Here is a 16,195-nt window from a genome sequence, read left to right on the forward strand (position 1 = left end):
TTTAAATAAGTCTAAACTTGGGTTGGGTAGAGTTGGGTTGGATTGGAGAGAGAGAGAGAGAGAGCACCCACACAATCTGAAATGTGAGATTCTGAAGAAAGAGAGGCAGTGGGAATTTGAGTCCTTCGGGTTTGGCTGTTTCGAACAAATTCAAATCACCAAGCATGTCACTGTCCCTATCACATAAAAGACAGCCCAACACCAACACCAAGACTTCTCTATTATCTTTTCCTTTCTCTCTCCTTCTCTATCTCTTCTTTTTCTACCGCGCATTATTTGGGTCCCGCCATTGCCCTTTTGTCGCCTATTGTCGGCTCTCCTAATTTCATCTCATCCTCTCTTCTTATCTCTCGTTGCCTTCCTCCTTACTCTTTCAAATTTTCATTTTCCATTTTTAATTAGTTTCCAAAGTTGTAAGAACCATAGCAACTTGTATTACTTAACTATGTGTAGTGATCCACACGAAGACCAACATTTGTGTGAGATGAGAATATTAGACACACCAATTTATGACTACATTTAGTTACTAATTAATGTGGTAAATTTTTACACAAATTATCTATGGTGTGGGTCATGTGTCAATGTTTGTAGTGAAAAAAGTTGTAGTTAATAATTACGCCCGTTATCAATCTCAGTCCAAATTAAACTTTTCATTCAAATTTCATCTATTTTTGCCCATGTGCAAATCATCATGCTCAAGAGTGAACATGTCATTCAAAGAGCATTGTAGCTTATTTCACCTTAAATCAGGCTTGAAAGGACCGTTGACTTTTGCAAAACAATGCACACATTGGTCTGAATTAAAGATAATTTAGATGGAAAGTTCAATTTGGATTGAGAGTAATAAGGAACATAACCACAAGGGTAATATTCAGAATTTACAACATGAATAACAATAATATATGACCCATATACCACAAGGATAATATGTAATTTTGTCACAAGTTGGTGTCTCTAGCTAGTACTATTGTAGATTTCAAATCTTATTTGAAATTTGAGAAATCTCAACTTAATGATACAAATTAGTTTTGTTTCTTATTGAAAAAACCAAAAAAGTAATGATTTAAGTTAATAGTTAAGGCTTCTAATTTTAGTGTTATAGGGTACCATATGATGCCAGACTGAGAAAATCTTCACATATTCGATGAACCAAAAGAATCCCTAATCCCTGTCCATGTATGGTCCTTAGAAAACATCTAAAGAGAGGGGGTGACAAATATGAAGAACAAGAATCAAGACTTTTGCATTATGAGGTCAATAAAGAGAAACCCACCACACTACACACACTCATGATTCCACAAAAGATGAATAGAAAAACAATAAAAATGAATTTTCTTAGCAAAACCAGACAAAACTCCCACATAGAATAACACAAAACAGCATTAATGTAGTGCCATTTTAAGAGGTATAGTCAAAACTAAAGACGTTTCTTTTATTTTTCCTTTCATCATCACTCATAAAGTAAGCCAAAGCATAAAGCAATTCAAGCACACACAATCTAAAAGACAATCTAAAACATTCTTTCTTCCACTCAGAGCAGCTGCAGACAAAGAAGGTGAACACTTTCTCCCTTTCTCCTTCTCTTTCTCTCTCTCTCTCTCTCTCTCTCTGAAGTCATCAGCTTCCTTTCTCCCCTTTTTCTCTCTTCTGAATTCATGGACACTGCTCAATGGCCGCAGGTTGGTGGATTTATAATTCGTCTCTACTCCTTTTCCTTTCTTTATTGTGCATTAATTCTCTGAGCCAAATTTTTTTTAATCTAGGTCAAGCATAGATCAAGCTCCAAAGTTTTTGAAACAAAATTACTGTGGGGTATTTTCTTTTCATCTGTTACTTGTAGCTATCTGAGATTATGTTCATCAGGGCAACTGAAAGTTACCTGGATTTCATTTGTTCAAGGAAAAAAGGTTATTTTGTTCTTTATACATGAAAGCTCAACTTTTTTCTTTCTTCACATGTGATAACTGATAAAGGGGGGGGATAGAAAAAGGCATTACTTGTTACTATTATTTCTTCTTCTTCTTTTCTTTTTTAATTTATTCCTTTAGTGTTTCTTTGTCAGTATGATTCTCCCAAGTACTAAAAAAGCTGAGCTAGCTAGCTAGCTTTCCTTAATTTCTTTGTCCACTTGTTATGATATCTTATTCTTTACTATGTCTTAGATTTCTAGATCTGTGTGTAGTTTGTTTAATCTTTAATCAGAATTAGGGCTCTTAATATGTGTTCTTTTCTCTGAATTTTTGGGGTTAATTGTCAATTAATTAGGAGAGTGGAGAACTGGACAAGCCCATGGAAGATCATGAGATGGGGTCTAATGCATGCCCAAGGTCAGCTTTAGAGAAAAGGGCAAGGCCTCAAGAGCAATTGAATTGTCCAAGGTGCAATTCAACCAACACCAAGTTTTGTTACTACAACAACTACAGCCTCACTCAACCAAGGTACTTTTGCAAGACATGCAGAAGGTATTGGACTGAAGGTGGAACTCTCAGAAATGTCCCAGTCGGAGGAGGTTCAAGAAAGAACAAGAAATCCACATCATCATCTGCATCATCATCAGCTTCACTATTATCAAAGAATAATATTCCTGATCTCAACCCACCAAGTAGCCTCTCACACTTTTCAGCTCATCAAAACCCTAGGAGCACCCATGAAGGCCAAGATCTTAATCTGGCTTTCAATGCCATGGAGCATTACCAACAAAACCCAGCAGCTGGAGCTAGCACTTCCACATCAGCTCCTCTTTCAGCCATGGAGCTGCTTAGGACTGGCATTGCTTCCAGAGGTGTGAATTCATTTATACCAACCCAGAATATGGCTGATCATTCAAATACTCTCTATGCATCATCACCTGGGTTCTCCTTGCAAGAATTCAAACCAAACCTTGGTTTCTGTGTTGATGGGCTTGGAAATAGGTATGGCGATCATGAGATTAATGGTGGGAGGCTCTTGTTTCCATTTGGGGACTTGAAACAGATTTCAAGCTCTACAGCCCATCATGAACTCGATCATCATCAGAATAAGGGGCAAGGCAATCCAACTGGTTATTGGAATGGTTTATTGGGTGGAGGCTCGTGGTGATGGTGATTAAATAAGTTAATGATCAGAAGAGAGAAAAAGACAAGACAGAAAGAAAGAAAGAAAGAATTAAAGTGTATTTTTCACTTTTGATTTCTTTGTTTTTCTTTTAAGTTGGCTTACTTATTTTGCAGACTAACAGATATGGTTTCTTTTGTTATATATATTCCTCTATTTACTTATTTGGGCTTGGCTTTAGAAGAGGGTTTTGTAAATCCAGTATTTGATCTAGTAGGGATTAGAAGAAGAAATGAATGTAAGGCATGCAACATGGCCTGCATTCATACATTCTTCTATCAAATCTAGGGCATATGCATCTGATAAATGCACTTGTTGTATGTTTTTATAGACTTGGTGATCTCATTTGTGTGTGGATCTTAGTGAATGTATTAGCGGATTAGTTGCTCATTTGCTCTTGCCCTTTTTTGTCAATAGATTGAATTAAACTTTGCTCTGATTTTCCTCTCTATCTCTCTCCCATTCACACAAGAAAAACTCGTTTGAGACTGTTATTATAGTATCGTGTTGCATTTTAGTGTTGAGCGACAAAACAACCTAGTTAACAGCATGATATATAACCAAAATCAATAATATCTTTTATTTCTTAAACACATATTATTCGATTATTTTATGTCTAATTACCGAGTGACAAAAACAAGCACTTCTCCACTCCAATACAAGAAAACCTTAGTTGCAAACTGTTTCGCTATACCTGGTCAATAATGTTATGTCAAGTGAAAGTGTTATCATGTATATTATAGCGTTATTAGTTGGAGAATAGTTCTATCTCCGTGGCTTGGAAGTCTTTCTCCTCGAATACACAAAAATAAAGCAGGTATGAACCTGACATGTCAGGCTTGACGTCTTATCTGTTACATAACTGAGATTCTTCCAGCTATGAAAGGCATTTCGTTATAGAACAAATTGGGCACCTAAATGATGAAGGCCCCCACCTTTAAATATAGTCTTAAACTCTTAACAAAAATAAAAATAAAAATAAAAATAAAAATATTTAATATATAAATATGACACACATTATATAATTATGGTTTCAATACTTGTTCCATTAACAATCAAAATCACTAATATAAGATTATTAAAAAAAAGTATTAGAAGGGGGCACTAGTGGTGGTAGACCCAATGCACATTCTTTTACACATAACACCACCAAACTAACAAGCAATTATAATATATACATGAAAAATTAACAATTAATTACCTGCCCCAACCAAAAGCAAACCTAATAATTTTCGACACCCGTTCGCTGATCAGTTTTAGAAGACTCCTTCCATCCATGAAAGATCATAATTAACTTGCATGCCTTCTTTTTCATAAAAATAATATAAATACCCTACTGATGAAATCACCAGGAAAATTCCACGAGGACCCCACCGTCCTCTGTTTGGTTTTGGCTTTAGGGTACGTGAATGGGACCCACCAAACATTCCTCTTGTTTAGTGGGGTCCGGGGGAAAGCGTGTTGATAAACTATTTTCTCCACCAACTCAATCCATTTCACATTTCACATATGGATTAGATAGATATTATGCTGTGTCCATCTCTTATTTGGCATTTTCTTATGTAATTTTGATGGGTTTTGATTCTTTTTTAGGTAAACATTGGTTATAGTGATAATTGTGTTTCATTGTAGACTAAGTAGAGAAAGAAGGTTCACCACCCTATGACCCTAAATGATGCATTAAGTCAATCCACACACCCTATGAAATGAAGAAGCTTAGGTTTTTAGGGCTCTCTCTCTCTCTCTCTCTCTCTCTCTAGGCTCATGTCCTGTCCCTTGAATAGCTTTATAATATGTATATAAATGGAGGTGTGGTGTGGACCACATAAAATATTAGTTGCATTCACTTTAACAATTGTACTGAACAACAACGAGGGCTTATAGGGGCTGCGCAACCTTAGCTTGACCTAGAATTCCAAGTTAGAAACACATTAATATTGAGCAAGAAGGGATTGCAGTGGTTGAACTAATATACATATGTATCTCCTTAATTACAACTAGTCTAGCTAGATGGCTTAGGCAAACCACACACACTTGCTGCTTCCTCATTATAAAGTCGACAATTATATATTGTTACTACTAGTACTACATAGAGTTAGATAAAGCCGAGTGATTGGCTAGTTCTATGTATCGACAATACCAAATACTGTAATCATTTTGGAAACAATTGATATAAGATCAATCGATTACTGCTCAGGACTACCGTATTCAACAAGTCAAACATTGATTGACTGTGATTGATCATTGTATCACTCATTTCTTTCTGGTTTATTTTAATCTATAACCCTTTAATAACTTATAAAGTACGTACTTAGCTGCATAACCATGTTGACAGCTGCTCTCGAGATCAGCTTTACAAGTACACAATATTAAGTTTTGCCTCCTTCAATTCTGAAAACTGGTAACTTTTCATTTTCGGGATCTGGAAGATTAGATTCTTGTGTGTGGGTAGGAAAACAACCAGCTAAATGCTAACACATGCAATGCAACGCTCGGAAAAGAAAAATAAAGGCCCTGATCCAAACATGAACTTTCCGATCATAGTCATTACACAGATGAAAGATGTCATTGAGCTGCCCAGTTGTACTTAGCGCATCCTACACAACATAAGAAATTAATAAACCCAAAATTATGACACAAAACCTACACCGTGCATTATCGCGGTCAAGCCGTCGAATCTGTATCTACACAATATTGTTCTGTTTCAGGCATAAACTCTGTTTCGAGGGTGGAAATGATAATCAAACAGATGGGAATTAGGAAGAGAGGCGTCAAAATATGGGACATATGCTCATATAGCACCGTGAATCTCAAGATACATAAAATTTCTCTACTGTACAAAGATAACTCAATACAATTATTCTTTACTGGGAGGCAGCTTGAAAAGCCGTAAGAACAAAAACACATTATATTTTTGAATATCCCTCCAGTTCCAACTTCTATACAACGATATAGCTCTTCCTCAGAACAATATGTGATTTCTGAACATGTCAACCTTACGCCCAACTCACTTATCTCCATTGATTCCGAAGATCCGGACTTTGTGCATATTGGGGAATTTGGCAATAACTAGCACAATGACTGCAAGACTGTTGAAAAAGAGCATCGGGTGCTGGTAGTCAGTTGTGTGTGAGGCTATCAAGTACCTGACAGGAAAGCAGAAAAGGAAATCAGAACAACATGGTTTTTGGTTCAATATAACTTTTCAAAACAAGATCGTCGCAGAATTATCATTTTCAGGACTGGTATTGCTCAGCTGACAAAACCATACATGCACTTCACCTAGCATGGCCTGAGTTTGCAAAGCAAGTTCATACAAATCATATCATAAGCAGCACTGTCAACAAAGACAGTACTGCTTCAGAAGTTTTGATATATTACCAATGTCTTATGTAACAATTTATTCAACAAAAACATGGACCAAGAACAATTGACCCCCTCATACAATAAACTACGTAGATCTAATCTGGCATCGTTTTCTCAACTGTGGGATGACTGCTCATTCCATGCCATCCATCCATGTCCAATAAAGAAGCCTCATTCCTGGTTCGCACCATGGGTTGGGGTTCTAACAAACTCCACCCTCATACTTTAGTTGGGTAGCCAATCAAGGACATGCTAGTTGTAGAAAAATCCAACACATCTCAAAGCCATACCAAATTCACGATGTGTTCAGCGTGAATACAAAAAAAAAATTGATGTGAAAACAGGCACTAAGCTCATTCTGAAGCATCCACATAGAGCATAGTACAGGTTGAAAGTTGATATCAAGACAAGAGGATACAACGGAACTCATACTAAGGATTCTGAGTAAATAAACTGCTCCATGGGCATGCATGCATCTAAAATTGAGGTATCATACTCTTACATAAACAAATAAATATAACAGATTCTACTAAAATCTGGGTGTACATTGCAGGCATTAACATGGAACACTGATATGAGGTGTCCACTATGGCATCCACCAAAAAACAAACTGTGATATTTAGAGAGAGAAAAATATTGCCTGAACTGGTAGTAGATTGTTGTAAACTAAAGAAACTCAACCAAAGCAATAACCAGAATCAGAAAATTTTAAATTTCTAAATATACTAAAAATCTATCATAAATTTATCATATTTTAAAAAATTGAGTAGGTAACCAGGTGTCCTCGTTGTTGCCATTGGCCACCTAAATGAATCTGATACAGAGTTCCAACCCAAATACAGACTTAGTTTTAAACTGGACCCTTTTTGAATAAGCTGAACAATCCACCAAACCTTTTTGGTGTAGAATGTTTTGGAATGTTGAACAAATATGTGCGCAAGCAATAAATACATGCTTGTAAAGGTTTGACAAAGGGCTTGTGGACACACACACACAGAGATCAGAGGTAGGCAGGTTAAGATAAATAAAATCATGAACAGCCAAAAGGTTCAATTATATTTAAATTTAGTGTCAAAACTAAGAAATGCTTTTTTCATAGCACATAAATTAACTTACAGCACCACAGGAACAACGGTTAAGAACTTCCTGTTGCGGGTGAGCTGCTTTCCACTATCCATCTGCTCCCACCAAGTAAGTCCATTGTAGATCCCCTGATCTTCAGCGAAGGGAGTTCCTTTCTTCCAGTGGAAGAAGTGATAAGTGACCTAAAGAAGAATCAGACTCCTCAAATATGGTAGATGGAATTATGAATGGAACTAACCTAGAGTTAAAAGTTAAAACTTACAAAGCAGAAGACTGAATACAATACTTAAGATTCAAACATTATATAAGCAAAGGCTACTTGGCCCAAAGCCTCAGATAAAAAAATAAGGGACAATTAGGGAAAACCTGTTCAATGACTATACACGGAATAATAATATGAAAACTGGGGAAAGAAAAAGAGACCTCAAAGTAGTTTATAATAAAGTATACAATTCTAAATAAAAGTGCAGTCTTGTGCAGTAATTGGATATGGAACAAGGCTGTCTCATCCAATCCAATCCCTATTTATATTAGAAGAACAGTGATAACATAAGACCACAAAATCAGAGGATTCCTATAAGGACATCTTAAACTTGCCTCATTCCTGAACTCCCAAGTCCCAGAAAAGAGGATGTAATGAGTACTGTCTGAAAAGGGAACAAGAACAGTATCCCTTAAGAGCAAGATGTCAATGCCACAACCAGTAAACAAAATTTTGGACAAGGAAATATGACGGAGCAGATAACTAGGCAACGATTGGAATTCTTTCATGCTTGTCTTCCAAAACTAAACTCCTAACTGAGTCTCATAACACTGCTTAGCTCAATAACGTAAAATTTGCATTTTTAACCAAAATTGAGAACAAAATGCAATATTCAAATGTAAATCTCTACTTTCCATAAACCCAAATTGTTTAGCTCAGATGCAACATACCCAACATCCAGCTCATGCTTACAGAATAGAAAATTAAGCAAATTCTACCTTAAAACAAGAATTTTACGAACTAGGTTACAATACTTCACATGAAACAAATAGCTAAAACATTGAAAAGCCCCCATTCAACAGCCAAATACATAACCCATCTAGAATTATCAAAGCTGCACCTAATTACATATATGGAAACAGAAAATATCATTGAGCTAAATAATTACATGGGTTTCATAGAAAATTTAACTACCTGTTATTACTTGGATTATGCATGCATCAAATCAAACAGCCTTTAATAAACAAATATAGAAAATTTTGCAAACCCAATTGAACAAAATAATCAATCAAAGCCAGTAAGCCACACCTACAAACAATCAATTACATAAAGAGAGAGAGAGAGATATATATATATATATATATAGAGACAGAAACATACCAAAAAATGAGAGAGATTAACTATGGTCCAAGCCATGCCAGGAGAGCAGCCAAAGATTGAGAGCACAAGGAGCCAAGAGAAAAAGAGGATGAGAATATAGGTGGTCCAAACACCAGGGTACATGAACCACTCTGTGTTCCTATTCAGATCCGCAGGTGGCACAGCTTTCACATACAGACTCGCCATCCAAAAATTCCCGTTTCTGGGTTTTGATTCAGCGACCCTTCTGGTTTCGATAATTTGAAGTCTTTGTGGGTTTTGATTGGGATAAGCTTGAATCTGTGTATTGGATTGTAATTTGGTCGTTTTGGGTCTTTAATGGTTTCGAAATCCAAAACCCAAAGGCAGAGCACTCTGTTTTTCTTTATATAGTCTATTATTTCTCCGTGGGGTTAACGATGGAGGCTTATTACAAACAAAATGGAGGTGAATATTGATATCTGCAGGAAAAAAGCGACGTCGTTTAGTGTGTTATTTGAAGCAAAAATGTGGTTGTTGGTGCATTCCCTACTGTATATAAGGCAGCTACTTAATTTTTGTATATGATAAATAAGTAAAACAATCTAGCGGTATTGGGACCCTCCTGTAAATCCTTTTACAACCTAAGTTGACGTTTATAATTATTTTATTTTATGCAGCCAAATCAATACATGTATATTTCTTAACTAAATTAGACCATCTATTTTCACTAGGTTCAAGATCAATGGAAGTTTTTATGGATATGATTCTTTAATTGCTAATATCAGTGTCATAGTCAAATTCGAAAAATTATTGAGTGTGACAACCACACTGCAAAATGATGTTATTAATCCATGTATTATAATATGAGTGGATTGTAACATCACATGACAGTGTGATCATCACACTAAAGAATTACTCGGTGCAGCGATGGTAATTTTTTGGGCTAGTTTTCAATTTCATTTGGATAAGAATTAGCAAGCTTAGGGGTGTGCTAATTGCTCTCCAATTTAATCTGCAATTCTGCATTTGATATCCTTGCAGGAAATTTCCAAATTTTTTTTTTCTTTCATAATTGAAGAGATGTCAAAATTCTATATGATTGCAAGATAAAATAATATAATACAAGTTTATTTATCTATTTAATTTATGCACGACACCAGAATGTAATGCAAAATACAAGGATCTTGAAGGAAATGTGTTATGATCCTCACACGCATCCTATATCATACACATTGCATGCTCAATACACTAAACCGATCCCATAACTTCATAATAATCAGCTCAGTTGTTGGAAGTGGGGAGCCAGCCATTAATGGAAGAAAATTGGAAGGAAGAAGAAGCCCTTCCTCCCGGAACCCTAAAATAAATAAATTGACTGCAAAATTAATAAATTGGGTGTGAAGTCTATGTCACAATCAAAATCATGAAAGTGTTGTCCAAATAAATTATAGATGGTCCCAGATATAAGCTACTTAACTAATTGTTTGACTCAAAGTATATATTATTTATGCACGGCAGTTGTTGGCTCTACTTTTTTGTCTATGTGGTCTAACTTTTCTTCTGGCTTTTCTTTTTTTAGTAAATATCACGAGGTGTCCCAATACTTGAAGAGTGGGATTAATCTCTGCTCGGGATTCGGCTTTTTCTTCAGCTTTTTTGGCCTGGCAAAAATACTAAACTTTTTTGGCCTGTTGGTCTATTTCATTTCAAGCAGCAAACCACAAGCTCTCTTAACATTTATAAAAAAGAAGTTACTATAAGGGAAATTTGCATAAATACTACTTGAACTTTTAGGCATGTGCGTTATTACCACCTTAATTTTTATTTTTTATTTTTACCCACTTAAACTTTATAAAGTGTTGCAATTCACCACCGACGTATAATTCTGTTAAAATTTTCGTTAAATTTAAGGTATTTTCATTAATTAAAAATAACTAAAAATAATTATTAAAAAATAAAATTTTATAAATAAAATAAAAGAAGCATTCAACAGGTGCTGTAGATCATAATCTTCTGGTGATGACAGAAACTGAGGTCTTCTAAACTTACTGTGGTTGTGAAAATACCTATAGGATGGCTTAAAACACTAAAAGAGTAAAGTCTGTGTTTTGAGTAGTCAAGAGTACTATGGTAATACAAATAAAACACGCCAAAATAGAGAGAACACATAAAGTATCTTACGTGGTAAAACCCCACCTCTGGGGAAAATTCACGGGACCTAATAGTTCAAGGCAAATCCACTATAGAACGATGATTACAAGAAGTACTCGCACACTTATCCTAGACACCTTCTACATAATGTTTACAAGAAGTACTCACGGGATGATCTTCGACACTCCTTATGTTGAACGCGATACTGGTCACGATTGCTTCAAGCTTGCCAGAGTTCTTCCAACTCTCCTTATGTTGTATCCAATACTGGTCACGATTGATTCAACTCACCGGAGTTCTTCCAACTCTCCTTATGTTGAATCTCATACTGGTCACGATCGATTCAAGCTCACTGGAGAAAAATCGCTATCACAGTCTTTGTGCCCTTAACCATATGAGTCACCAAACATGCAAATGAATGCAATATGAATGATAAAAGTGTTTGATAAATCACCAAGTAAACATGGAACACTTGATGATTTATCTCAAATAAAAACTCAGCTTTCCAAAGTTTATGGACTGAAAATATGATCGTGAAAGTTCTATCAAACAAAGAAGACAAAGGTTTTATTTTATAGACTTTTTCTTTACAAGAAAGAAAATACGTTGTGATGAGTACAAAATTAATACAAGTTTTATCCTTAAATTTATAGTTGTTAGTATCTTCTTTTGTTTCATGTAAATCTATTAGAGTATTTTTATTGTTTCATTCCAAATCTTGTTTTTATATTTAATGAGTGGTTATTTGTAGATATTAAGTGTCTTCCACCAATGGCATGAGGAGGAGGAGGAATAAGTAATGTGTTGCAAGAAAAGAAGATAGAAGAAAGATGAAAATGTGTGCAGCCATGGTCAAGGAAATATGCTCAAGACAACGTGTGGTTCAATGCCAAATGAAAAGAAGAAGCAATCAATTGTATCTATGCTCTAGGACATGCATGCAAGCTTCCATCATTGAAGAAATAAAGAAAGAATGAATAAACAATGAAGGAGAAGTTCAAATTGACTACTTGCAACCAATGAATGCAAAGAAGAATGATGATGCTTGAGTTGTTATCTAGCTACAATTTGAGGAAAGTTGCTACAGTTTTTATGAGAAGACACGAAGGAAAGTATGGAAATGCATGATAAAGTGTTCAAGTGGAAGAAAGTTTTGAAGAATTTAGATAAGGAGTCATCATCACAATGAATTAATTAAAGGAAGCAACTTGGCAATTGGTTTGATGGCAAGTGGAAGACATATTAAATTCATGAATAGAGGGATTTAATGAATTTAGAGTTGCTCCCATCCTCCTATAAATAGGTGGAGCTACGGCATTGTAAAACTACACCAAGCTCCACAATTCTTGAGCTTTTCTCTCTCTTCCCTCCATCTTTCTAAGTTTTAATTTCTGTTTTAAGTTTTATTTTATTATGGGGAACTAACTCCCTAGCTAAGGCTAGGGAGAAAGCTTTCAATATAAGTGTGTAATTTTTATTAGTTTGATCCAAACTTAAGCTTTAATGTGATTTTGTAGTATTTGTTCAAATGGAATTTGTAGTTTTCTTTTTAATTAATTGATGAATGTTTGATAATCTATTTCATGGGTTCAATCATGTTTTTCCCATTGTGTAGTAAAAACTTTCATGCTTTTAAAAGAGAAGAGAATTACTAAGGATTAATAGAATTTTGATGAAGATTATTTTTTGATAGTTTGTTGCCAATGGTACAAGTTATGCTTAGAATACTTCTAAAGGAAATTAAAAAGAGCTTTAATTATTTTGAACAACTAAATTGAAAAATATTTTGTGGATCAAATTATTAAGAGTTGCATGTTTATGTTAAAAGTGGAATCCCAATGCCTTAGTGTTTTAATCAATTAAATTTTCTCTAAATCAAATCTTGCATAAATCTACCTCTCAATCACACTTGTTCTTTTTCATCTCTGTTATTTTCTTTACACTGCTCTCTGTGGATACAACACTCGGACTTTCGAGCTACACTACTATACGATACCTTCCCTTGGGTTTTGCACAAGTGGTACGAACACGTTGAAAACCAAATCTCCAATTTTTAAGACTTGACAGAAAATCACGAAAGTATCTTTCCTATTCTAAAGATTGGTCACATGTAATCCAACCAATAGGAAAGGAGATATTTAAGAAAGGAAGATTTTAATCAATCACTGTAAGATCCCACATCGACCAATGAAGATGGGTGATGTGCCTTATATGTACATGTCCGCTTTCATCTAGCATGAGGCTTTTTGGGAGCTCACTGGCTTCGGAGTCATGAGAACTCCGAAGTTAAGCGAGTTGGGGCTAGAGCAATCCCAAGATGAGTGACCCACTGGGAATTTGCTCGTGAGCTCCCAGAAACAAAATCGTGAGGGCAGAGAGGGGGGCCCAAAGCGGACAATATCGTGCTACGGCGGAGCTGATCCCGTGATGTGACAATTTGGTATCAGAGCCACTATGCCGTGTGGTGTGAGTGTGTCGATGAGGACGTCGGGCCCTTAAGGGGGTGAATTATAAGATCCCACATCGACCAACGGAGATGGGTGATGTGCCTTATATGTACATGCCCACCTCCATCTAGCATGAAGCCTTTTGGGAGCTCACTGGCTTCGGAGTCATGAGAACTCCGAAGTTAAACGAGTTGGGGCTAGAGCAATCCCAGGATGAGTGACACACTAGGAAGTTGCTTGTGAGCTCTCAGAAACGAAACCGTGAGGGCAGAGAGGGGGGCCCAAAGAGGACAATATCGTGCTACGACGGAGCCGATTTCGGGATGTGACAATCACAATATCAAATGAATCCTTATATGCCTAGTCAACTATTGAGGGTATCTTGACTCCTTGATATTGTGATATGACTGAAACATGATTTCCAAGCAACCAAAATGTGATAGAAAATCAAAGATACTTGAGAGACAACAAAAAGTTAATAATAAAAGGAAACAAAGAATAAACAAAAGATAATGAAAAATATGCCTAAATGAGATGCACTCCTAAAAGGATTCTAATTGATTAAAATCAAGGAGGATCAAGGAAATAAAATCATATTGGATTCCAAAAAACGTTCCTATATGAGTGCATGAAAAATGACATGTCTTACCTTTTAGATCAAATGTCTCATACGTGTTGGACTCACAATTCTGGAATTCGAGGATTGTTGAGCTGTTTCAATAATCCTGCAGTTTCTGGAAATTAGAGACAACAATTTTGCTTCAACCCTCTGGCTAAATGACACTTCCAAACCTATACTAAGTTTTAAGAAATGCCAACACAATTTCATACTAACAGGTTGTGCCTTGGCCTGATCTTATGGTGATCATATGTGAAAATCAGCCCCAGAACACCATGACCACCTCTTCTGTCGAATGTCCTTTTTGTGAGGGCTTGACATACCTGATGTCACTAGCTCAATAAGTGTTGGATGACATGGAACTATGGAACTATGCTTTTCCCTTACAGAATTAATGCTATTTGCAGAGAAAGATGCGAAAGAAAAAAAAAAAAAAAAAAAAAAAAACCAGGTTCACATTGTCATCGTCCATGTCCCAAAGTTTAATTTGGAACTCATCACCAACAACCATTATATGTTCGCTTTATAGTCCCTTGATGATTTCATCCTATTCCACAATGTATAATTCTCCTTTATTAGTCCCATCCCACATGAGAATAAAGTATGATTTGCATAACAATAGAAATACTTAAGCAATCAAGTACTCACATTAAAGGAGTTATGCATAGGGTATATAGAGGAGGGTGTGGGTGTTGCGGGGTGGGGGTGGGGAGGCTTGGTGTAATTAGGTTAACTTTTTATATATATATATATATATGTATTATGTTTTTTATAAGAGTGCTGCTAAATGAACCCTAAAATTAACTAAGTACACCCTATGATCTAAGTACACCCTAATATTTTAATTAAAATGTAAAATTAACTAAGTACACCCTATAGAACTACCAAAAATACTCCTGTTACACCCTAATACTTGTAGCATTATTTTATAGTTGATTTTCAGCTTGATTTTTTTAAATAGTGTTTATAAATCTTTGACTTTTCATATGATTTTCAGCACCCTTCTAAAAGTTGTCCGGTAGATGTGTCTCCGAAATATAGTTTCTTTCTTCTTTATTTTTAATAAATCTTTTATAATATTTTATTTGTTGTCCAAATCATAATATTATGTTGGTAACTTTGTATGTATTAGACACTTTTTTCAGGAACAGTTGCTGAAAATATTGGGTACAAGGATCTGTTGGCAAAAATTAACATGGAAATGGTAGAGGATGCAGCATGAACTGCAAATGCAAATGAATTTATCAGAAATCTCCCAGATGGATACAAAACCAACATAGGACCAAGAGGCTCAAGTTTGAGTGGAGGTCAGAAGCACGCAGGAGCACGTAGTTTCACTATGTATACAAGCTTATATGCAAAATTAAAGACTAATTGGATTCTAAAGTGTACATAATAGATTGAAACATGTTACTCACATCAAGAAACATCAAGAAACTCTCCAATCAATATGCAGAGAAATAGTTCTGAGAAGAAAGAAGGAAGGCTTCATCTGCTCCAAGCCATTCTGACTCGCGGATCACAAAGATGGGCACCAAGTAATCTCTTGATTAGGGTTGAATATGGTTAGTAGGGTGTACTTATTAAAATTATATTTGTTTCACAATTCCATATATCTTTTTTGGTCATTTTATATTAGGGTAAATCAGTAATTCAATATATACTTTTATAGTAAGGTGTACTCAGTTAATTTTAGGGTTCGTTTAGCAACACTCTTTTTATAATTATTTTTAATTATAGTTAATTGATGAAAATGCCCTTAAACTTAATGGAAAATTTAACGAAGTTATATGTAGGTGGTGAATTACAACACCTTACAAAATTCAGGTGGTTAAAAATAAAATTAAAAATTCATATGGTAATAACACATGTGCCTACAAGTTCATGTGGTATTTATGCAAATTTCTCTTATTATTATATTAAAAGTATCATCAATGTCCTCAATGGGTTTGACAAGTTCAATATTATTGTTGTTGTTCAAGTTCAGTTCATCATTTCTCTTGGTATAAGTAGGTAGGACATGCTTTGGGAGGATAAGATTGTTTTGTGGGTTGACATTTGGAATTGATTCTAATCCATTGATCAATTCTTAATCAACAAGTAATAATTTGA

At 35.4% G+C, this 16,195-nt stretch overlaps 2 protein-coding genes across 4 annotated transcripts; one reads left to right on the forward strand and one right to left on the reverse strand.

The window, feature by feature from the left end:
• Positions 1-1,401: 1,401 nt before the first annotated feature.
• Positions 1,402-3,483, forward strand: LOC110757615 (dof zinc finger protein DOF2.5-like). Of its 3 annotated transcripts, none has more exons than XM_021959284.2 (2): positions 1,402-1,555; positions 2,266-3,483. In XM_021959284.2, exon 2 carries the CDS (start codon positions 2,290-2,292, stop codon positions 3,076-3,078), a length of 789 nt encoding a protein of 262 aa, XP_021814976.1. In that variant the 5' UTR covers positions 1,402-1,555; positions 2,266-2,289; the 3' UTR covers positions 3,079-3,483. The 3 variants fall into 3 exon arrangements, with proteins under 3 accessions (XP_021814976.1, XP_021814975.1, XP_088103943.1); XM_021959283.2 differs by having other exon boundaries at positions 1,426-1,679; XM_088247817.1 differs by lacking the exon at positions 1,402-1,555 and adding an exon at positions 1,686-1,907.
• Positions 3,484-5,858: 2,375 nt separating this feature from the next.
• LOC110757681 (ORMDL family protein) lies at positions 5,859-9,294 on the reverse strand. Its single transcript, XM_021959377.2, has 3 exons — positions 8,906-9,294; positions 7,576-7,724; positions 5,859-6,239 (listed from the first exon to the last, which is right to left on the reverse strand). Exons 1-3 carry the CDS (start codon positions 9,089-9,091, stop codon positions 6,101-6,103), a joined length of 474 nt encoding a protein of 157 aa, XP_021815069.1. The 5' UTR covers positions 9,092-9,294; the 3' UTR covers positions 5,859-6,100.
• Between the last annotated feature and the right edge of the window lie 6,901 nt (positions 9,295-16,195).

This window comes from Prunus avium, chromosome 2 (genome assembly GCF_965620075.1).
Source record: "Prunus avium chromosome 2, drPruAviu1.hap1.1, whole genome shotgun sequence".
Classification (NCBI taxonomy): Eukaryota; Viridiplantae; Streptophyta; class Magnoliopsida; order Rosales; family Rosaceae; genus Prunus; species Prunus avium.